The sequence below is a fragment of the Podarcis muralis genome, chromosome 3, assembly GCF_964188315.1.
Source record: "Podarcis muralis chromosome 3, rPodMur119.hap1.1, whole genome shotgun sequence".
Lineage (NCBI taxonomy): Eukaryota > Metazoa > Chordata > Lepidosauria > Squamata > Lacertidae > Podarcis > Podarcis muralis.
The window spans coordinates 83,941,687-83,966,434 of NC_135657.1; the positions used below are offsets into that span (position 1 = coordinate 83,941,687).

A 24,748-nucleotide genomic window follows, 5' to 3' on the forward strand; every position below is an offset into this window, starting at 1 on the left:
ATATGTTCTGAGATAATGATTTGCAATTGCTGCTACCTGGAAAATCTCTGAAAAGCTGGTAAAGCTAGGAGATAGAAGGCCACAATCTTAATTAATGTTGAATAAATGTTGGAGTGTTGACAATATATTTTGTAATAACAACAAAACATTTAGCTTCATGTTAAGAGCAAAACAAAAACATGTTAACCTGAACTTATGATGCCCCTAAAATGACCAGAGGAACTAGGCATTAACAAAGCAAAAGGATTTTGACCCTACAATATTTTATTTATTTATTTATTTCATAAAAAATTATATACCACTCGATTGTAGAAAAAAACACAAAGCAGTGGCAAACATATGGCATGCAAAACAAAATGTATACTTGTTGCAACTATTATTCTACAAATATGACTGTTGCAGGATCCCAGGCAACTGAATACATTGCTTCTGTTCAATCCAACCTTTTCAATCACTACTATGGGAGAACAAAAAGGAAGACAGCTTAGGACACCTTTAAATGTTACCCTGGTCACATAGGACAGTGTTCCCCAACCTTGGGCCTCCAGCTGTTTTTGGACTACAATTCCCATCATCCTTGACCACTGGTCTTGCTAGTGAGGGATGATGGGAGTTGTAGTCCAAAAACAGCTGGAGGCCCAAGGTTGGGGAACACTGACGTAGGACATTCTTTTTTCCATGCCTGGCTCCTGTGCAGATGGGATAATGTTTGAAAGAACCAGCCTCACATAGAGAACTCAAGTGTGCAGTTCCCTGCTGGGAGGAGGTGAGGAGAAGACCCACCCACCGACTCTCTGCTAGTGTAGTTGGATCATTTAAGCACTACTTCAACCACATGGCAGCCACTCACAGGAAAGTGGGTCCCATGCAACCATGGTTAGATTTAAGGGTCTACAAAGACAAATCAAGAAAAGGGCACTATCTAAGAAGTTTGTACTGCATGTGCACAAACATTCCATAGGGTTAACTGGCTGCAATACAAAAAACAAACAAACAAAAATCTTGCTTTGTGGGACTATAGTGCCCCATTGATTATGTTATGAGGAAAGGCTTGAAATTTTAATGAAATATATGGAATGCCTTTCAAAGAAAATGTTGATATTTCAAAAGCATTCCTGAAACTTTGATTTCCATATCAGTTCAGAGGTGAAGTCCATTGAATTCAATGGGGCTTTTGTTGTTGTTTAGTCGTTTAGTCGTGTCCAACTCTTCGTGACCCCATGGACCAGAGCACGCCAGGCACCTCTGTCCTCCACTACCTCCCGCAGTTTGGTCAAATCAATGGGGCTTACTCCCCAGTAAAGTGTGGTTTTGACTTGCAGCCTTGGTTTCATAAAGCCTTTGAGACTGCAAGCTCCTGTACCCAACAGTATTTAATTTCCTCTTCATAATAAATGATTGTATGACTAGGACTTTGCAATAAATGATTCTGTTAAAGTTCTGGGTTTCAAGCTGACCCACTATTGATAGCTGCTCAGATTTTGTTTTGCTGCTTCAGCAGTCATAATCCAAAGTTTGAGTTTCCTTTTTTCCTCCCCCCCCCCCTTGCAACTAGCAATGGCTGTTTGTATATGCGTGTAAAGAATCGACTATTTGAAATATCTATATATGTCTACATTGCAAACTCACCTGATTCTGCCCCTCGGGCGCTCTGATTGCTCTGACATAAAGCTTGTGCTGCTGAGACGTGAGGCACTGCTGGCACGGGAAATGGCTGACACATCACTGACATCACTATCTGATGATTTGGCAGAGACGTTATCACAACTTCTGTACTGATCTGCTTGTATGTTATACTAAAGAGTTAAAAGAGAAAGTGTGAGTTCTCTTGACACAGTGTGAGGGAGGGAAAAGCTTCATGGTGTTACAAATCATTATATCGTTGTGACACTGGTAAACTCCAGAAAATTTCTATTATTATTATTATTGAAAGAAACCCCCAAAAGAACAACGTTTTATTTGCCAGACCAGTACAGGGAACACTGGCAGAGGAAGAGGAGTGCAGGGGGAGCGTACCGCCCCGGCAGCACGATCCCAGTGGGGTGCCATTGCGGCTGCTCCACCGCCTGCGCTGGGTGCCACGCCCCTGTGGGCGGCATGCCACGCTCCCAGGATGCGCACCCCCCCAAGAAGCACGTCAGCCCCGCCCCCACCTGCTCTCCCCCCCCCCCCTCGTGCCAGATTATGAAGCTCCACCACTGACAGGGAATAGTTCTCAGAATATAACAAATGGCTCAGGGGCCAGTTTTCCTCAAAAATAATAATAATAAATGGCCTCGTTTATAAATCATTTCAGTTCTAAGTAGTTCTATACGAGCCTTCCCAAACCTGATGTGCTCCAGCTTCTTTGGACTACAATTCCCATCAGCCCCATCATGGTTAGGCTAGCTGAGTTGTAGTCCAAGTCATCGAGGGCCCCAGCTTACTGAAGGCTCTTTAAAGTTGCTATGAATAAACAAGAAACCAACTACTGGGTAGCATTGTGCCAAGGAGTCTCATAAGATGATATTACCATTCTCATTTTCAGCATTGGCCTGGTGGCATTATTATTATTATTATTATTATTATTTTAAATAATTCTGTTGACAACAGTAGCATTTTAGCATGTTGACAATTTCAAAGGCTATATTAATTGAAGATATAAAACTGAGAGGTTGATAAGTGACGATGACATCTGCTTTATGTTTACACCCCATAAAGAAGCTTCTAGGCAGACATTTAGCATGCCTGGATACCCACAACCCTGGGAGGAGCTTTGCTGGTCCCTGTGCTGTTCCTAACATTTGATGAGCCCATACATAATGGCTCGCTATGGGGAATACAAATGGCTATTCCTGCCTATACTGTCATAAAAACAGTGTACTACACCAGTACTGGCAGTTACTACTTACTAGCACAAATGTTCAGAATGTGTACAAAGTCCAATTCAGCTAAAAGAACATTTCAGCCCTTAAATATCCAATTGATCCCTGCACTTGGCAGGAGAGCGTCTCATGCAGATGCCATCTTATCAGGAGGTTCATTCCATATCATGTCAGGATCAGGCCTTTAGCGCAGTAGCACCTACCCATTGGAATTCTCAGTTGGTTAGAGTGTGGTGAGGATAACACCAAGGTTACAGGTTCAATCCCATATGGGACAGCTGCATATTCCTGCATGGCAAGGGGTTGGACTAGATGATCCTCAGGGTCCCTTCCAGCTCTATATTTCTATGATTCATTCTATGAATTCCCTCCTGCTACATATTAGAGAGGTGCCATCTCTACTGTCCTTTCACTGTTCCTGAAAGATCTTCCTCTTTCAACAAGACTTTTAAGTAGATATCTTTATCCCAGTCCACATCTGTATTTGAAGTATTTTTACCTTACTGGGTGTTTTTTATTCTTATTGTTTTTTTAAAAAATGTTTCTATTGTTTTTATATCTGGAATTATTTTAAAATGATTTATATGTGGAACTGTTCTTAACTGTTCTCATGCTTTTCTTGCTTTATGGTTGCTTTTGCTTTATTTTATAATTGTATATTTTATTGTTGTAACCCACCCCGGAACTTTACGGTAACGTAAAGTTATTGAATTAGGTAAATAACCTAATTAAATAAATAAGCATAATGGCAGTGTCAGCATTGTTAACAATGGCGGCTATTAACACCTAGCTGTGCACATTCATGTACTGAAACCAGTGGGAACTGCATGGATTTCAGTAAGACATGAACACACATACCTACAAAATAGACTACAGCTAATACTTGGTACCTTGGGAAAGAGGCACAGATTTTTAAGTATAATGTTAAGGTGTGAAGTAAAGCTGATAGCATCTATTGCACATCATAGGGATTTTAGTCCTAAAATTATAATAGCCAGCCACATTTGAAAATTGAAGCAACCTGTTCAAAGAGTATTCTATTGAGTTGAAAGGTACTGGAAATATTTAGATGTAATAAGCTTTCACATGCTCATAGATGTCTTTTGCTATTTTGTATATCAGGTTCCCCCCCTTTTGTTGAACTTATCTCATAAGCTATGCAACAAAAATCTTAACAATGGCTGTGGTAAGTTAAACAAAGGTGTGGGCTCCTAAAGCCGAGCTCGCACATTGTTCCTTCTTGGTCTTTATAAACCCCTGTACTGTGCTGAGCTAAATCAAGGTTTGGCTTAGCATAACATCCAAGCCTGGGCTCATGGTTGACCTCTCTCCTCACTAGCCCAGTCACTGTAGCCAAGAGATTCCGGAACAGTGTACATATGTGCATAGAAAGCATAAATAATACACAGCCCACTAAATACAGATATATCGGAGCAGTGAGAAAGCATAGTAAAAAAAGTTATCCACCCTGGCGTATATTTAAAAATGTTGCTTCCCCAAAAATCTCCAGCTTATAATGGAGTGCAAGAACCATTATGCAAACATAATTAGATCAGCTTCACTATGTGCCCGGCAGATTTCAGATTGAACCCAGGGTTCCACTGTTTAAAGTCTCCAATCTAAGCCTAAACTAAAATGGGGAACACCTTTTCATAAAGTATCCAAGCCCCTGTGAAAACGGACTCTCTTTTGGCAATCTTTTTGGAGTAAATATGCACACAGGGGAAACTTTATCCATTATACAGGAGCAAGTGGAAAGGCATTATCAAGGCAACTAGATGTTGCTCCATTTTATGACATTATACTGTGAGAGGCAATTAAAGTATCCTCAGAGTGCAGAACAGGAAACATTTGCTTTGGCAATGCAGGGATATACTGAATTCCTCCCAGTAAAGTAACTGTTGTTTTGCTTGCCCTCAGTAATGATATTGCAAGCAAAATTTGATTGGCTATGTAGTGTCTTGATGTCATCTTCCACACTCCATGATCCCTGGTTGGCTAGTTGGGGGGGGGGGGTGACTCTAGAGAAGTAACAACAGGAATAATGAAGCGAATGAAAAACCAAGGAAAAGGTAAGTCTGTCTTTCTCGGGAGGGCCTTTACAACCCCTCCCAAACTTTTCAGCTCAGATTTTTTCAGGGTTGAAAATCTGGTGCAGCCCTGCTAGGTAGCACAACTTAACTTTTGCACTAGCTGCAAGCTGGAGATGCATACCAGCAAACTGTGCATGCAGTTTCATTATTTCCAAACAAAAATATCCAACTTTCAACAAGCCCTCTCACTAGTTCAGAGTAGCAAACATGGTCTCCTCAGATGTTTTGTACTCCAGCTCCCATCAGCCCCAGCCAACCAGGCTAATGGGCTAATCCAAAACACCTGGAAGGTACCAGGTTCAGTGTGTTCCAAACACCTTCAGATCCTTCAAGCTATTCTATTTGCCTTAGGTTCTTTATACTTTATCTAAAAATCATGTTTGCAGTTTGGCAGCTTTAATTGGGCCATACATGGAAATGGCCAAGTCTGGTGCAGTCAGAAACTGGTGTAGCACCTCAAACATGACTGATAAAGAACCTGGAATCATCCTGAGAAGTCTGTTATTGATGGGGATTTCTATTCTACAGAAGAAGGACTGAAGCTTCCTGCCTGAAATGCAAGCCCAGCATCCAGGCAAACTACAGTCCATGTTAGATGTAGTTTTGCATACAACCTAATCTAGTACAGGGAGCAGCTGCAGAAACGGTAGTAACCATACTGGGGCAATGTCTCTCAAAGATTCCACCCTCTCATCTTGCTCATCTCCACTGTTCTGATTAAAGAATTTCATTGGTAGGCTTGCTTTTCTTTTAAAAAAAATGAAACAAAAAACCCCATGAATAATGAGATCTTAAATTTAATAATCTAGTAAACACTTATAAATCAGATCAACCATTCCAAGCCTTGCTCTGTATCTTCAAGAAGCAAGGCACTTATTCCAGTTATTCCAATTATACCAAAATATCTACCTAAGAGAAAAACATCAAACACAAATATGCAAATAACTCTTGCCCCTTTCTTGTGAAGTCAGAAAGGCCCTCTGGGTTGATTCTACAGCTCCCATTACATAGGAAGAAAGACAACTGTAGCAAGACAACTGTTTCAGGAGCTTCTGATGCGCTGTAAAAACTGAATGGATGAAATTATGCCCCCCAAATAAAGTCAGTATTTATAGTGACTTCCTAGAAACTTTTGTGTCAGGTCGTATTTTAAATCAAGGTTTCTCCTTCCCCTTTCCAAATAAAGTATTATATTTTAACACTAACTTTACCTTAGTATATTGCTCACGTTCAAGTTCTTGACTAGAACCAGACTCTGTTGTCTGGTTATAACGGTGCATTTTCATTTTCATCTGTCTCGTTCGTTCCTCCACTACTAAATTTGCTGTAAAAACACATAATGGAAGCCTATTAAAAAGAGACGAAAAACTTTTAAAGAAACAAATGGTTTACATGCAACTTAGACCTTATTTCAACTTGAACAAGAAGTATTCAAACAACAAAAAGAAGCACTGTGTGTACACAAGACATAGGCATGCTAATATTAATATAATGATTTGCTTGCAAATATTTGTATGATACAATTCCAAATTTGCCACATAATTATAGGTGGTACAATAGATTCTAAACCAAGAAAAGAACATTTGCTTGTTTAAAGCTGATAAATCTTGGCAGTATAGTAGACCCACAAATTATGCAGGGGATACATTATGGGGACAGAGCATAAAGCCAAAATCGTGTATAATCAAATCACATTGGGTGCAATGGCGGGTGGGATTGCCAAAGTTCCCCCCCCAGACGCCCACCCGCTTTCTATTTATTTATTTGCCAAGCTTGTAAAGCTGAATGTGCACAAGTTAAAAGTGTGTAAGTTGCGAGTCTACTGTATCTGTAGAACTGTAGCATTCAATCATCTTAACATAAATATAACTATACTTCGTTATCCTATTCACAATAACACTATGCAATGCTTGCAAGTGTGATAGATGTGAGTTCAGCCAATCATTGCACTGGCTTCTATACAACTAACTGGCTAAGGCCCCAGTCTTAGTCTATGCTAAAGTCTGAAAAAGGAGCATTTTTACACCTCACACTTAAACCCTTTGTAAGAGAAGCTGAGAAGGGATGCGGGTGGCGCTGTGGGTTAAACCACAGAGCCTAGGACTTGCCGATCAGAAGGTCGGCAGTTCGAATCCCCATGACGGGGTGAGCTCCCGTTGCTTAGTCCCTGCTCCTGCCAACCTAGCAGTTCGAAAGCACGTCAAAGTGCAAGTAGATAAATAGGTCCTGCTCCGGCCGGAAGGTAAACGGTGTTTCCGTGCGCTGCTCTGGTTCACCAGAAGCGGCTTAGTCATGCTCGGCCAATAAAGCGAGATGAGCGCCGCAAGCCCAGAGTCGGTCACGACTGGGCCTAATGGTCAGGGGTCCCTTTACCTTTACCTTTAAGAGAAGCTGGCATTCCAGAAAGAAAGCCAAGCTGTGGCTTGTATTCAGCTAAGTTGAAATTAATGGATCTAACTTAGGTATGTTTAATTAATTTAAGTGTCACCTCTGAATAACAGTTGAATACCATCCTGTACATAGCCTCTTCAGACTTTGATTTGAGTATTTGATTTACAGTTATTATATCACATTATATCACTCACTAATTGGGCCTCAGTGACAGACTCTCTCACTCACAAGGCTATCAAAATTGATAGGTTACTTCTCAAACAGCTACACTCTTGAAATCAGGTGCACACGCAGCCTGATGCAATGTACATCTCCTCACAAAACTGGTGACTCAATGTATACCCCAAACTGTTCAAACCACTCATGTACCATATATAGGCAAGGTACTCTGATTACTCAAAGAGTCTGAGGTGGACGTTAGCGTATCACTCTCAGAAAATAGGGGGCTTAAAGTATATCCCTCAAATGGTCAAGGTGTTTCCAGGTGATTCAGGAAGCAGGCATGTAAAAATAAACGAGGTCCAATTTTCATAGTGTCTGTCTGGATTTTTTTTCTCATAAAGGTTGCCTACAATTGTGTATTTTGATTTCAGAGGTTACAGATTCACCCAATTTGTGATAATTGATTTTACACAACAAGAGTATTATCAAAACACTGAGTAAATGACATTATTTTCTGTTACAATGATATACAAAAAGATGTTTTATTAAGGAGACACACAATGCAAATGTGGCAAAATCTAACCTTAGTAGTTAGATTTCTCTTTCTCTCTTCAATAATGTTTTAATTTGGTAAAGTATATAAAGTTATAAAGTATGCAACAATAAATCAATGAGCAATATTAAAGAACAGCACATATTTAGCTTTAAATTTAATACTGCCTAATTTTCCACATTCTTAGTCACAAAACCATGTTTTTAGTTGTAAAACTCCATTTAGTAAACAGAACAAAACGAAACAGTGCTTCCAAATATTAATCTACTTTTTCAGATTCATGTTCCCCCTCTCATACAAACCCAACTTTATCTGGAAAATGCCCCAAGAAACATATTTAGATTGCTTACTATATAGGTACTTGTGCTGAAGTCTCAATGAAACTACATGGTGCCATATGTACCAGATCTAAAACACCGAAGTGTTTATTACATGTGCAGCATGTTACGGTGTTGTTGTTGTTTTAAAAAACTTTTTCTGTCTCTGTTATTGTTATGTTGAGCTGCTAATATTACTTTTCTGCACACTGCACTGTTCAATCACGTTGGAAAAACAGCATGCGATTGAAATAAATTAAAGAATTGTACAAATGATCCTCAGACTGCAGATAGCAGGTTCCAATATGAATGCATTTATATGAAAATAATGTGAGTTTATTAACTGAATTGTAGATTTGTGTATTAGAAACTCTGTCTTTCAAATTCCCTTTCAGGAAGCCTGATCAACAAGGTATATTTTCTATAGAGAGCAAAGGTGAACAACCTGCAGCCAATGGTGCAGTCCCCAACCTCATTTTATATGCCCCCCAGAACTTTCTGGAGTTGCTCTACTCTTCTATCCCAGAGGAATGGAGCCCCTTTCTAACTGTTCACATCCTCCTTAATGTTCCTGGTTTTAAGAAGTGCTTTCCTCTTTCTGCACAATTGCAGAAAATTTGGAAGAGGTGGTATTACATTTAAGAACCCCCTCCTGTCCCTCCACCAGTGCCTGTTAGATGATTCGTGTGGGAATCATTGCAGGCATGCCATAGCAAGCACAAAACCAAACTAGCTGTAGACAGGTGAAGTGGCAAAGGAGGAGGAGGCCAGTATCAGATGTGGTGGGACAGCAGTGCTCAGCTGCATTACTGTTGCTGACCAGGATGTAGAGGAGTAAGGTCAGCACGGTGCTAATGAACTGACAAAGCCAAACCAGTGCTCCTGCTGGTGTGTTTGCACCACACTAATCTCACCGCCACCTTGTTCCTTCCCTCTAGCTCCTAGTAAGCAGGAGTGACACAATTGACTGGAAGTCAGGTGAGCACTGCCACCCTGCCATGCTGCCCACCACTGGTTTGGGACCGTGTGAGTGCAAGAAAAATAGAGTCAACAGCAACAAGGAGAAGAAAGAAGTCACATTGCTTGTCAAACTGCAGGTCTTGAATTATAAATATCTAACTTTAAAGAAATACAGTCAGGACACAGCTAGAAGACAGCCAAGGCCTGATGAATATGTGGGGGAAACTATGAAAAATGGGAGAGAAACATATTACCTGGCTTTCAAGAATTTAGTTACTATCCTGTCCCAGAATAAAAGACTTGACATTCAAATAACACTTTTGCATCCTGCAACTATATACTTTATTAATAATTTGAAAACTGTTGCTTTCTGCCTTGAGCCCTTGGCATGGTGGGTTATATACCTTTAAATAAACAAAACATTATTCAAGTTGACTGAAGCTCATTGGTGTTGAGCCCACAACTCTCTTGGAGAAATCTCTATGCCTATTTTTGGCTAATGAAACTGAAACATTGACTCTAGACCACCACCTCACATGATCTGTCTGCCATGGGGGAAGCCACCTGAAATCGCTTCTGTGTGGTCTTTCGTGTACACTGCAAGCAATTTCATGTTCACCAGCTCACACTTCCCAGATCTGGCCCTACCACATGGCTTCTTTCCACATTCCAGCAAGCTATAATTAGAAACAGTAATTTATGCATGGTGCCTAGCACAGTGATGGGTGTGGTATGAGTAATCAAAATGAAATTGATGATAAATAGGCATGGTATTAGCAATTAAAATTATGATGATGATTATTAGCGATAAGAATGACATGAATTGTGATGAAAAAAATGAAGCTGAAGCACAGATAGAAATCGCACTGTGGGGACCAGTCCACAGGATGACATGAAGTGCATGAAACTGCTGGCCCTGTAGATCAGCTGCCATGAGAAGGAAGTTTCAAGCATGGCAGCCATATTGTGAGAAACACTTTACTATCCTTGCCTATTAACAGACTGTGGGTGGTAGAATTAGATGTAGTAGCAGGAATTTATCAGAAATCTACAGCCCAGTTCCTACACTTAGCAGGCTTGCAATACTTTTCATGCATTAGAGAAACAGGCATGCCCTCCACAAATGAGGTTGATGCTCCGATTTGCATGCTGTTTTTACAAAAGAGGTGAAGATCATACAAATCATGTTTGCATGTACAAATTTCCACATAGCCTCACATAATATAGCAGGTGCTTGGTGGATGAGAGGGGCATCTAGTCCTCCGCTGCCCCACCATGTAGATGAAACTAATTTTTTTTAGGTATACCACAGCCGAAAAGGAAAGAAAGCAACTCTGAAAATATGTCTGCTGTAAAACAGGCAGGCGTATTCAAAGCGTGTGTGTAATGAAGCTGAAAATAGTTCTCTGTTGTGAAGATATGAATGGGTGTGCGCGCACGCTCAATAGGATTAACATAAACAGTTGGAAAAATCTGAATGACTTAATAGAGCTAAATTGGATCATAGTACAAATTTCAGTGCTTAATCCCTCCTCCAGTTGAACACAAGTGAGGATATGATTGCTTATGGTCAAAGTTAGATGGACAAATACTGCAGAAAAGAGCAGGCTTCCTTCCTTCTGGAGTCTACGATGCACATTTCTTCCTTGCTTGCTTTCGTAGCACAGGTTCGTCTGGAACCTGTAGCTTTCCAGATGTTGTTGAACTACAGCTGCCTGCAGAACAGCCAGTATCTTGGATGACTTCTAGGTCCAGTTGACTTGTATGAGGAGATTCACTGTCATAGTCACATTGGTTTGATCCTTTTACAGACAGCGTGCTCTTGTTATCTTGATAAGGGTATACATGAAAACTCCGTTGTCTCAAACCACAACCCAAACCAGCATCTTAGTCAATATTATGGGTGAGGGAGAGTTATCAAAGGACAAGGCATCATACTGATATTAATGGATGATGAAGCAGAAGTGATAAAATTTCCAGTCATCGGTTCTTATTGGAATGAGAACACACACATTTTTAGGATCTACAGGTGCTGTCAAACTCATAGAATACTGGGAGCCACCTGCCAAAGGTTCTCCATCTCAATGTATCAGGGTCTGATGAATTTGTTTAGGCAGTTTTTGCTTACAATGTGTCTTGCTCTCCCATCTATTGAATAGGTGTGAGTGCCATGCTGAATGTTTGACCTCTGTTCCACAACTGTGTGTGCAGCAACTGTTGAATTATCCCTTTTACCAGCCTTTACTTTGTCAGATTTCCTGGAATGGGGCAAACTACAAACCAGCCCCTTGAGTACCACCTTGGTTTCAGTGCTGGGGTTGCAGCTGTTTCTGAAGGGCTATATCCATTCCAAGGCAAACTTGGTTAGCCACATACTGGCCCTTGGGCACACATGTATCAGCCATATTTCTTGCAGAGATGTATGTGTGGGTTTGCTATGCACCAATTCAATTGGTCATTGTTTTAGTAGCTAGACTGGCAAAATGCATTGTGGGCTATAAGGTTTGTTAGAAGGACAAAGGAAATGCTTGTGGTGCCTGAGAGAAGAGTCACAAGTCCACTCCAGGTGACTAAAAAGAAATTACAAACTTTGTTTCTAGCCACTTTAGGTGGGAAGCTGGGAGGCTGCTGTGGCAATTAGCTTTTCTGCTCAGTCATCCTAAAAAAAAGGGACTGGAAAAACCGATGCACTGGTGCTTGGGTACACTTACTCACAAGTAGACAGTTGGTTGTGCTATAGAATTTTCTTCTCTTTTCTTCCCTTCTTGGGTCCATGGTGCAAAGGCAGCAGACAACAGATGAAAGGCAGAGGCCTTCCTGACTACCTTTTTTCCTCCTGCCACTCTGGCTTATGGTATGATGTCAGGCAAGCCGACAAGAATGCACCTCTCCATTAGATCAAAATGGTGGTTGTGAGACTATGCAGACCATCTCAGTCTAGCATTTCTAGGGGCTAAGGCTGACCTGGAGGAGGAGCTGCTTACCTGATGGCTTTCCTTGGTAACTGTGCTCTACTAGCCCAAACAACATCCCTGACAAGTCTCCAGGAAGAAGCACCTATGACAGAAACAGTTGCCTTCTGCCTCAGCAGCTTGTCTTGTTAAGCCAGGGCAGTTCAGGTTTCAAGTTCCCTGTATACAAACCATTTCTAGTACAGGTAACAAGTATCTTATGCTTATTTTACTTACACAATTATAGCTTTGTGTAGGTGTGTGGGGAAAATCAATAAATAAATGGAGAATTGTGAAACCCACTCTCTATTTATTTACCCACTCCTACCCACAGTCCAGTCTTACCTGGCTTTGGGAAAGTGGCATGGGGGCTCTGGCAGTATCCCAGAGCCCTTGCACAGCCTTCACAAAGCTGGGTGAGGCGCCAGGTTTTGAGAAGAAGGCTCAAAGGCCCTCCAGCCACCTTCTCAACGCCAGGTAAACAGCCCTATACCTTGCAGGGGGCAGCGGTTCTGTGGGTTTCTGGATCTACACATGTTTGTGTTTACATGTGGATTCCCGGAACTGAACCTTTGCATAAGATGCAAGTTACCTGTATACGTGTTGCAAAAACCCTCTATAGATTTGATGCAATGATAAATTGTAAATTCATGATCCTCTTGACTCTTGAAATTTGTAACGGGTATGGAACGTTCCCAAAATGTTAGAAAATTTCCTGGAATCTCCAAAACGTCTTTGTTGCAAAACTTGAATGGATTTCTAATAAATATTCAGAAATAATCACAAACATTAGTTCATTTCCTGAATCTTGGGGAGGGGTACATAGTCTCACATTCCATGCTCCAGTCACTTCTCCAGTCCATGGATGCACTCTCCATTTGCAAACTCTTGTGTTCGTCTACATTGAGGAACCACAAGCACACCTTCCAAGGTCCCATGAATACTTCCTCATTGGCTCATCAGAGTCCTCCTTATCTGTCTCCAACTGTATTCATCAATTCCCACTACCCAACACTAAATTCAAGGTGCAGCTAAGGCTCAAAGGAAGCTATAGCACTTTTACATTATCTTCTATAACCCCATTGGTCATTGGTTTGGGATGCACACAATTTTGTTGTTCTTTCAGCATTTCTCCTCTAAGCCTCTTATGTATTCTAGAAATTACCTGAGGGGAAGAGCAGACATTTGTTTTTCTGTTTGTTTCTCTCAAGGTTTCCCTATAGAAGACCAAATCCTTTATTTTGGATTCACATGCTAGTCCTTCCCATTCAGCATGTTATGGTGGTACACATAGTGTTCTTGTTTACCATGGAAGAAAAATAGTACTCATTCCAGACTGACAAGCAGACTGAACAACTTGACCCAGCTGAACAGCCATGTTTTATTGTCTCCCAGGTATTTAGAACCCCCCCCCTGTTTTTTCAGTCTCAGTCAGGCAGCTCAATCTCAGTCAGTGAGTTATTTGTGGGGACACAAGTTGTGCACTCTTAAAATTATTGTGAGCTGGTTCTGGAGGACTCCAGTATATCAAAACCCATCACCTTATCCAAACCCCCATAAGAACATTCAAAGGTAGAGATAAACCTAAGCCAATGCCACACTTATTTTTTACAGTATGCATCAGCAGTCATTAGGTTTCCTGTCTTAATAGTAAACTTCTTAAAAAGCATCCAGAGACATATGTATGCATTTCTAATTATTTATATCTTGTATTTGTACTTTTCATTGTATTTATATTTTGAGTAATACTTGTCTCTTGTATACTACCCTAGAAAAAAGCCCCACTGGGTTTAATAGGATTTACTCCCAGGTAAGGATAGCACTTCAGCCACTATCACTTTTAAGGGTGACTTAATTTGATGTAGATATAACATGGAGTCCTGCTACAGAGCCATTTATAAATCATGGCACAATCACCACACATCTCTCAGCTTTTTAAAATCTAGTCCTGTAGCAGAAAACAGCATGAGAGCCATCTCCAGCTCCAGAGGGTGAGATTGAGGGGTTCTCAATAGGAAGAATTTGTACACCATCCTCAGTGACAAGAGGAAATAAAACATTGGCATATGCATGGTTATAACAGATTTCATTCAAAACAATACCAGAGGTAACTGATGCATTTGGAGACAGAGATAGTTATACTCCTTATCTGCTAACTATAGCTCTCTTCACTCATGTGCAAAATTTACAATAAATGTGTTGAGGAGACAGGCCTTCCAGTGTCAATGCACTCATGCCGTCCATTCCCAATGTTCTGATAGCCTTTGGGGGTGGGGATAGGAAACACCTATGCTGATACAGTTGTAGGTCTCTACAACTCCCTTTCACATGTCTAACATGTCTGCATGGACATTAGGGTGAGGTGGAGTGATAATGTCAGGGTGGGGCCCAGTGGGGCCTGGTCCCATCCCATGCATTATTGTACACATGGGGCACACATGGCAAGGGCTTGTGATTAAAAACAATAAAAGGAAATATTTACAGGGAAAATTCAGAGTTCTTTCTGAGGATTTCTAAGGCTGCTGAAGCAAATGGGAAAACTTTTCATAGTTGTAGTACCATTTCAGGCTTCAGCTCTCTGTGTGTGTACATGCGCTCTGCACATGCAAAACTGAGTTTAATGGGAATTACTCCCAGGCAAGTTCTGAACAGCAGCCATAGACTTTCCTTTAAGTTGCTCTACCCGTTACTTGTTTCTGGAATGTTAATTTCCTGTGGTGGACCCCTCCCCCCCCAAACAAAATGAAGTATTCAAAAAGGCAGTTAATGTGTCACCGGCAGCATAAACTTGCCCTCAGTTTGGGATTTTTAGTTTTTGCTGCATAAACGAGTCATGACACAAGATAAAACAGTTGGTTTATGGCCTTTATCAAGATTCTTCTTGGGCGACAGATTTGTCTCAACACAATAAGTAAGTTCAATGGTAGATATGCCAGGTTGTTGGTGTTTTAGTGCACAGAGTTGCCGGTGAGGCCATATTGTGACAAAACACAATGAAGCATTTGAAATGGAGATGCAGATGTTGATAATCATGAGAGATTTTTTTCTTTTTTTAAAAAAAAAGCAGTGAAGTTGAGAAAAGATTTAGAATCAAGTATACAAGGAAATAGGGACGCAGGTGGCGCTGTGGGTTAAAGCCTCAGCACCTAGGACTTGCCGATCGAAAGGTCGGCGGTTCGAATCCCTGCGGCGGGGTGCGCTCCTGTCGTTCGGTCCCAGCGCCTGCCAACCTAGCAGTTCGAAAGCACCTTCGGGTGCAAGTAGATAAATAGGGACCGCTTACTAGCGGGAAGGTAAACGGTGTTCCGTGTGCTGCGCTGGCTTGCCAGATGCAGCTTGTCACGCTGGCCACGTGACCCGGAAGTGTCTGCGGACAGCACTGGCTCCCGGCCTATAGAGTGAGATGAGCGCACAACCCTAGAGTCTGTCAAGACTGGCCCGTACGGGCAGGGGTACCTTTACCTTTTTATACAAGGAAATATTAAAAGAACAAGTTACTGTTCGTTCTACAGTAATTAAGATTGTGTTGATCGACAGCAACATGTCTTAATTGCCACAGACAATTACAGAACAAGGGCAATTGCATGGAAGTAGTTTTTGGTTATACATTAGCGAAAACTAAGATCAAACCCACAAAAAAAAGTGTAGAGCATTCTTGAGCAGGCCCCCTGCTTACAAAAGTAAAGTTGTGCTGATCAGCTGCTGTCTGTTTATCTTTACACATTTAGATCTCAGTGGCCAACCCCCCACCACGCCTGCCTGAACCAAGGAGAGGCATTTGCAGCCTTACAATTTATAACTTTTGGAAAACTTACAGGCAGGCACTTCCAGCACTTTTAAAAGGTTCCAGGCACAGTTTCCAGGCAGCTTCATGGGAACCAATGGCACAGCAGTGCTTACTTATGCACTCATTGTGTTTGGTCCCAGCTCCTGATAGAGAGGAGAACAATTGGGGCCCTGCTGAGGTCACTTGCTGTCTGCCTGTACTCCACGTGGCCTACTGCTAGAGGGTTCAAATAAGGTGCCTCTATTGCTCAAATAACCTCCCCCCCCCGCCCTTTTAAACTTGTCGGCTCCTGCTTCTCTTCTTTAGGGAAGTTTTAAATGTGTGACATTTTAATGTATTTTTAATCTTTGTTGAAAGCCACCCAGAGTGGCTGGGGAAACCCAGCCAGATGGGAGGGGTACAAATAATAATAATAATAATAATAATAATAATAATAATAATAATAATTTGGACAGTCCTGGTATCATAAAGCTGTTGACCAAAATTGCACCAGGACCCTTCCTAGCATTTCTAAGAATGCACTCCAGTTCTCTTCCACTGAAGCACTCCAGTGGTAGGTCAGCATAAGAGATAGTAGTGTAGTGGGTTGATCAACTAATGGCAGAAATGCTTTGCCCATTATAAAGGTCCAGGTACCTAGACTGCCCCCTTCTTCACACTGCTGGACTTCATAAACAGCTTGGCCAGCATCAGATGTAGATATTCCCAGTGTCTCCTTCCAGGTGGATTTATGTTACACTTCCTGATTCTTGCAGTTACCTGTTTGTGATGGTGAGTATTTGCTATTGGATTGTGTTCTCCCTGACTGCTACTGTGATGTTCCCTTCCAAAGACTTCCTTTGGGCTTTACTTCTTACTGCTTTGGCACCTCATTTGCCCCCCATTATGTCCAAACCAGGGAACTCAGACTAGGAAAATAAGTCAGGATCACACTGAAGTAGAGATGAGGGAAGGAATGCTAAAATCCAGGGTTCATTTCCAGCTTACAAAGCCATGGTATATGAAACATGGAACAATTGTCAAAACTAGGCTCAAGTGTCTTTTTAAAGTGGCCCATATTGATCCCCATGATTAAACAGAGCTTTCAGAAGATCTACAAAAGATAAGGGTTTTTGTGTGTGGATTCTCCAGTCCAGAACTGCTGGGCATATTCTCATTATCTGTGAGATAGAAGTAAACATTCCCAGACGATGACAACCAAGTTTGTACCTGGTCAGAGGTTGAGATAATATTTCATTAAAATAGATTTGAGGTTAGTAAAACTATTTTACGACTCTAATGGACTGGATGACGTTTAGATACTTGAGAAGTAACCTTTTCCACAGATTTACATTCTTAACTGAATGTAACCTACAAAAAATGGATTGACATGAAATTAGTGCAGAAGAAAGGTAAAAATAACATGACGAGTGTTAGTAAAATTGACATGAATATTTACCTTTTGATGATGAGCTATAATTCTCTTGTTCTTCAATGAATAAAATGCACGGAATGATGGGAACAAAAGAAAGAAATCAGCAAATTTAAAGTTAGACAAAAAAAGGTGTTATACATGAGAATGACAAACACTATAGGCTCTGTTGCAGCATGCATAAAATTAATGTGGGGAACTTGGATGACAAGACCATGACAAATTATAAAGTCTGAGGCCAATAGAGAGCTAAGTATGGTCAAGTCCATTGGAATAAATTGCCTTAAGCCCACTTAACAATATGTTGGGTTGTGGCCTGTTCTTTTTTTAATAGAAACTTTAATATTAGAAAAATAAAAAGCTACATCTCTATTGTACACAATGAGCACTTAAGAAAACAAGCAGTTGGAAAAGGGTTACTCATGTGAGGAGACATCTCTTCAACTGTTACTTTTTCACATCTTTCATTAAAAAAGATTCACACTAAAAAAAAATATTGTGCTGGGTAGAGCCTAAAACGTACATTGGAGAAAGTATTTTCTTTTTATCCATTCCCGATTAGAGTACTTACATACTGCACTTAATCTGACCGGTATTAAAAAATACACGATTGTATCAGAAAGCACTCTCCAGCTCAGTCCAACAACAACTAAAGCAAAGCTTGAATTGCAAACAACGGAAGAGCAGGATCACACACACAAAGAGTGAAGCACCTATGGGAGTATGTTAACAAAAGATTGAATGAATGAATAGCTACTGCATGACTTTTCAATGAGCAATTGTCATATCATTTTCACAGCCGTCACCATTAAAAGTAGCTTGCTTTATTAAATATTACTGAACACCTACTTTTCCTTTGAAAATACCCACTTTTATAAAATGCAGTGGCTGTGGGGTACCACCCCCCTCCCTTCTTCTTTCCTGGATGTCCCATGTAATCCAACAATAAGCACTGGCAACTTTAAAATAATTCAAGAGGTGTTTTAAACAATGTAATAGGAAATAAAGAAATGAATAGGAAGTCCTTTCAATAAACGGAGGTTTACTACCTGAAACTAAACTGCAGAATGCCCAGATCAAATGGCTCACGAAGCAGTGCAAAATATTGCAGAATTGAACATCGCCTTACTTCCAGGTGGAGTTGTGATTTGTGTGATTTATTGTCACTGAACCAGGTTCAAATATTTTTTTAAGTGTAAATGACCAGAGCAGCATTTTCCATTCACCTAGCAATCTATAACCACTGGTATTTGTGAAAGCAAATCCATCAAGCATCTCTTCTAGAAATCTCTATTCATCTGAAGTCTGCTGGATAGCATGCTTTGTTGAATCAAACAAGAGCAGAACAAAGGAAAGTCTGAAAACTGAAATATTCTCATAAGCATGGTGTTCATACCATAATGGCCTTGCACTTGTATATGTAGGGAACTATGTGCACAGGAAGCGGTCAAGTGACCTCAGTGAACTGCAATGCTAGTTCAAATATAGCTCCATTGCTGGCAAATGTTCTTCCCTAAGTATCACTTGCACATTATTATTATTATTATTATTATTATTATTATTAGTAGTAGTAGTAGTAGTAGTAGTAGTAGTAGTAGTATTGCAACAAACACAGCTATATGCATTGAATATAAAGCTTCATACTAAGAACAAGGAGCCATTTTTTACTTTGTTTTTAAACTGTTATAGCATGTTGGTGTAAAGGTGGCATGGCTGTGCTGAAAACTCAAGAGGTTTATAACTTTTTAGTTAAAAACTGTTGTAACAAGCTAGGTAAAGACCTTCATGATACAGCTTTATTTTATATATACACAATATTGTTGTAGAGGATAGTAGGGTGTTTGAAAGACAGTGGTAATGCACCTGTTTGATTTTCAACCTTAAAATAATACTGCCGGGCTAATTCCAGCAAAAGCAATGCAATTTAAATCCATATAAATGTGCTAAGAACTAAAGGCACTCCTAGTATTATAGATGGTAGTAATCTAGTCCCAGTGTATCAGTGGGCTCAGGCCAAGTAGACACACACACACACACACACACAATATCTGGTGTTTTGTTTTGGAACTCTGTACTCTATCTGTATTCTGACATTTAAAAGCACACTTTATCTGCCATCTTTCCCCCACCTCCCTCTTTCAAACATGTCCTTTCACATCTTCTCTTTTGGCCACTTGCTTGCACTAATATACTCATTTCTCAAAAGACTGTTAGAGATACCGTAATATGATACAAACTGGCAAGCAGGCACAAATGTTATACGGAACAATTATACTTTTGTTTTGTTTTGTTTACCACCGGTAAATAAAATTAAGATACAGTCGTCATTTCACTGGCAGCATTCCTTTTCCATGAAAACGATTAAGAGAGTCCATTCTAGAATACTGACACTTGCTACAGTTTTTAGCTGAGTATTTTGTCTTTGCTTGTCTTTTTTATCCTGTATCTTAGGAACATGGAAAACTTTATGCAATAGAAGCATTTCACCAGAGTTTGTTCATTTTCAATTATACTGAAAGACTGATGTATCATTCTGTAATCACCTAAAGATATATTTCTCAATGAGCCCTTGCATATTAGGCTAATTTGGTTAGGAAATGAAGTTGCCATGGGGTTAAGGCCTAATTAATTCAATTAAATTGACTTCAGCATGCATCAGCCCTCATAATGCTAAATATACACCTTAGGCTTTCCTGAAACCCCTCGAGTCATTTCTGATATTTCTCGATGAGTTATATCCAACAAGCCATATCGAGAGTAAACCCACTGAAATCTTTTTACTTAAACTGGCACTTGTTCATTAATTTCAATGGCTCTGCTCTGAGTGTGACTTAATTGGAGACACCCATTTATCTATACTTCCACTATGCATGTGTATCTTTATTTCTAACAGATAAGATCAGAAGCTGGCCAGATGTTTGATGTCCATTTCCCACTAAGGTGATTGTGTAGACATTATCCTTTATCCACAGGAAATAAAATCTGGACTTCCTGTATTGTTACATTGAGATTGGTTCTTCTCTGGGATCTCATCACTGCTGCCAAGTCAGAGAATTGCTCTGCAGAGGGATTTAACGTTTGGACAAAACTCCTCCTATGCCAGTTTTTACGTTTCCAGTTGAGTTAATGACAGATTGAAAAGAACAACAAATGGCAGGATTTGGCTGAACATATGAAACACTTTTTTTAAAAAAGGCCGTTCAAGGTAACAATGAAAATAGCAAGACTTTCATACTTAAACAATTTTTTCTATCCTTGCAGAAATAACCCTCAGTGTTTTCCTAGTCAAAATCCTGTATGCCTAGTGGGCAAAGAGGGCAAATTGGAAAGGCACAAGACAGATGCACAGAGCCACCCTTGGTTATGGCCAGCTGTGAAGGAACTTCCAAAGGAATGGCACCTTTTATCAAAATAAGTTTGTCCCTTTAACAGCAACAAAGTTCCAGCCAGAAAATCTTCACCCAGAGTCATCATGTTAATTTTTTTACCAACATAAGTAAAGTGATATAAAGTACAAGTGTAAGAGCACCTATTCAAGGAAACGCCCACGGCATTGCTTTTTGTTTTGTTTTCTACATTGCTGCAACCATTCTAGTTTTCCACTCTTGTGGTTTGAAATGGAGACTGGTTGACCAGATTACAAAATCCTATAAGCATCATTTGAACTGAAATAGTATAGTACATTTTCCAGTAATAAGAAATTCTTCACACTCAGGGGAAAAACACACAAACATTATACCTTATCTGTTTTCTTATTATGTGTCAACAAAGAAATAATATGCAAATATCCACAAAACTCTCTCCTCTTTGTACAGCCGTCCTATAATTGACAGTTTGAGATAATGCAATCTGTTGAATTGCAATGTAGTTTTGTAGCAAGTTGTTGAACCAATGAGACCTTAATTCATGGTGACATGATATAGAACAGCAGATACATTACACATCAAAACCACGTGCAGAAAGGAGCAAATATCCAAATGAAAATGAATGTATGGAATGGGAAACCACTTTGACATACTCTCTACTCTTCAATGATGGCTGTCATTCACTAGGAAACTCACATCTATATGATGCATGTATTGGCAAAGAATGAACATTTGAACCATCTCATTCTCAATACATATTCATATCTACAAGGATGCATGACATCAATTTGCTATAGAGAAAGAAAACCTTCAGTGTTTTGCCCTTTCAGTTCTGAACTGCACCATGTAATTAAAATATGAAAACGCTAAACAAGTTTCACATGATCTTTAATGTAAACCTAGATATCTGTGATTTCAGAAATGTAAGCAGGTGATTCCATCCCCACCACAGACCAGTAATCCAGTAATTAAACTGTTGTAAATATGATGAAGAAACAAAGCTATTAGTACTTGCTAGATAGCAGATGCTGCAATATCTCTCAGCCATCTGTCTCAGATTTTCTCTAAATGTGTTGCTGATGGCTTCATTTGTGTTTTCCTAAGTAGTACATTAATTTCCCCCAACTTTTGCTTTTAACTTTTGACATGCTCAGAAAGGGATGTTTTTTGCATTGTTCACATTTCTGTCAGCAAATTGCAATCAATTACCATTAGGTAGATAGCAAAATTAATGAAACATGAATAAACAGAGTGGGTTATTCTCCGCCACCTTAATCTGCCCCCTTGCCAAGAACCCAGCTTTAAAAGTACATACATCGCTAGAAAACATGAAACAGACTTTTTGAAACAATGCAATAATCAATTTGCAATCCACTTTTATAAGAATATACTAGTTAATCAGCAGAAAGCAATAAAGCATTGAAGACTCTGTTTACAAAAAGAAAAAGCAAGATGGTTTTGCAGCACAGGAAGAGGGAGGAAAACAAACCCAAGATTTTAAACTGTAAGCTTGTTATTTGATACCTTGCTCTATACTGCCGCTTCTGATAGGAACTTGTGGAAGCTGTCTCCCCCTACGGCTGCTGAAGGGTGTGTCTGCTGGAGACGACTGCATGGGACTTCCTGGTTGGTGCATTCTGCAGGCAAAAATTAAGATTAAATGGGATGGTGTAACAAACATCTGAACCAAAGAGATATTACAAGCACCAAGGCTAAATACTTTTGTTAAAATGATGGAGAGGAAGTACCTTACTTTGCATTGATGCCATAAGCTATTAGTATCTGTTCAATTCAGAAAACATTCATTTTTAGCCTGCTTAAGTGTGTGTAAAACTCAAAAGGCCTTTTCAATTAGTTCACTTTGATGTGGCAGACTAGAAGAAAGTTACTTAGCTACAGAGGCAATTAATCACCAATCCGGAACTGGTGAAATCACCAACCCCATTTTGAATTTGGATTCAAATACTGTAGGCTACTCCATTTGGAAAGCTATGGATAACAATGGTTGAGGAAAAAATCATGAGTACACACACACACACACACACACACACACACACACACACAGGTTAGTTATATATATTTTACATCTACAGGCTTTCCATAGTTTTCATTCTTTAAAGCACAACTACTGAATAATACAATTGACAGTGTACATCTGGTAGTAAAGATGTAGTAAAGTACTTCCAAAAGAATTTAATCTTCTATCCAGCCTGCATTCTTTTTCCAGATAGATTAACAGTATAAAGCTACGTACTAAAGCAATTTCACAGAAGTAGAGGATTATTATACAGGAAAGGTGACAGTTGCAAATCAAGAGTCAGAGTATGTTCACACATCATCAGCTATGCAACCCCTATGAATATGAGTTTAGGATTTTCTTTTTGTTTTGTATGTATCTTCTCTCTCATTTCTCTATATCCTCATTTGACACCGTGGCTAGCTGATCAAATTGGTATTGTTTTTCCTGGTGCAGCACTTCCAGGAAACTTTACAAATACCATGAAGGGCTTGAAGGATAACAGATTTTATCACTGGATGAGAAATGATTTAAGATAAACTTATGAAGCATCACTGAAGCTGGGACAAGTCAACAATAACTATTATTTGCTTCTCGTAAGCTTGGGGTGGGGAATTTTCCATTCACTGTTTTCTCTATACAATACTTTCATCATACCAGTTCTAAGTTCAGGACCCAATCTGTTCATAATCACGTCTCTGGGTTTGCTGGGACTTATTTCCGGTCTATTTAGCCTCTCTATACAATGTACAGTGTGCACAATACCCATATGATAATAACAAAGCCCAATTTCCCTCTCCATACCTAGTATGAAGAAAACGTGTGATGTGAGAACACACCCTTTGTTATATGGATAGGCTTTTGCATTATGTAGCACATTTCTGAAAAATGAAAAATATTCTGAAAGCTTTCGTATGAATGCATAACACAACAAAACAATGGGAAGACAAAACAGAGGCTGATTTTCACCATTGTGATAAAGCTTGTTGGTATGACTGTAAACAATCCAGATAGGGGAGATAGGACTTGAGCGGAGAATATGAGAAAAGTGTCGATATTATGGCGGGGGAAACAGATTGCACTGGAGTGCCAGAATGAGTGGATGCACTGCATGTACTCCAGAAAGTACACCACCACATTTACATCTGGGAGGCAGGAAACAAAATGCTGTGCTGTACATTTAATAGCAACCTTGTCAGAAGTGGAGAAGGTGGTGCAGACCCTCCAGGAACTAGGTGATGTACAGAACATAAAGGTCTGATACTAGAATGCTCACTCGACCTTGAGCGAGTGTGATGCTTTCCCCTAGTAATGACTGGCTGATCACTGATTCTTGGGGGTGGCAGTCCCCTTCTAGAACATGGCAGTAGAACCCTAAAACATTAGGGCCAAAAAAATTGGATTCAGTCATTAGCTGCATATAAGGTTAACACACACAGAGAGACACACCAAATCACCACCAGTATCTGTAGCTGCAAATCCATGATTTTCAGTAACATTCATTATTCGTTATCTTCATAAATCTGGTTAGTAAATGATCAAACAGCAAGTTTATCCCTCACTACACAGTAATACACAGTCTGGAGCTACGAAGCTGAAAAAATGATGAGATAGTTACTTGCAGTTCTAAGACCAAACTTCTTCCCAGTTTTTTAAAAAAAACTATTTCACATCTCAAAAAGTGTATAATCTGAAATATTGACACACCTATCCATTTTACAATATTGGCCTCTAGTGGATGCTGGTCTCTACTGGACTCTATTGGGGGTTGCCATGACTTATTTTCTCTGAATGAGGTCTTCTGTTGCTTGGATCTCTGAAAAATACAGAAGTTCCAGAACTGCAGCTGCTCCCACCACAGTGGTGCCGTGATGAGG

At 40.0% G+C, this 24,748-nt stretch overlaps 1 protein-coding gene across 30 annotated transcripts in view; it reads right to left on the reverse strand.

Moving 5' to 3' along the window:
• The window catches only part of RIMS1 (regulating synaptic membrane exocytosis 1), a 233,230-nt gene that overhangs the window by 41,003 nt on the left and 167,479 nt on the right, over nucleotides 1-24,748 (reverse strand). For 10 of the 30 annotated variants that reach the window (XM_077926251.1, XM_077926228.1, XM_077926226.1 and 7 more), the window contains 5 exons: nucleotides 24,063-24,245; nucleotides 22,379-22,491; nucleotides 17,517-17,546; nucleotides 6,169-6,281; nucleotides 1,630-1,796 (listed from right to left, as the gene is read on the reverse strand). In XM_077926251.1, coding sequence (XP_077782377.1) covers nucleotides 1,630-1,796; nucleotides 6,169-6,281; nucleotides 17,517-17,546; nucleotides 22,379-22,491; nucleotides 24,063-24,245 — 606 coding nt within the window. The remainder of the gene's footprint in view (nucleotides 1-1,629; nucleotides 1,797-6,168; nucleotides 6,282-17,516; nucleotides 17,547-22,378; nucleotides 22,492-24,062; nucleotides 24,246-24,748) is intronic. The other 20 variants (XM_077926234.1, XM_077926233.1, XM_077926231.1 and 17 more) reach the window with 5 other exon arrangements.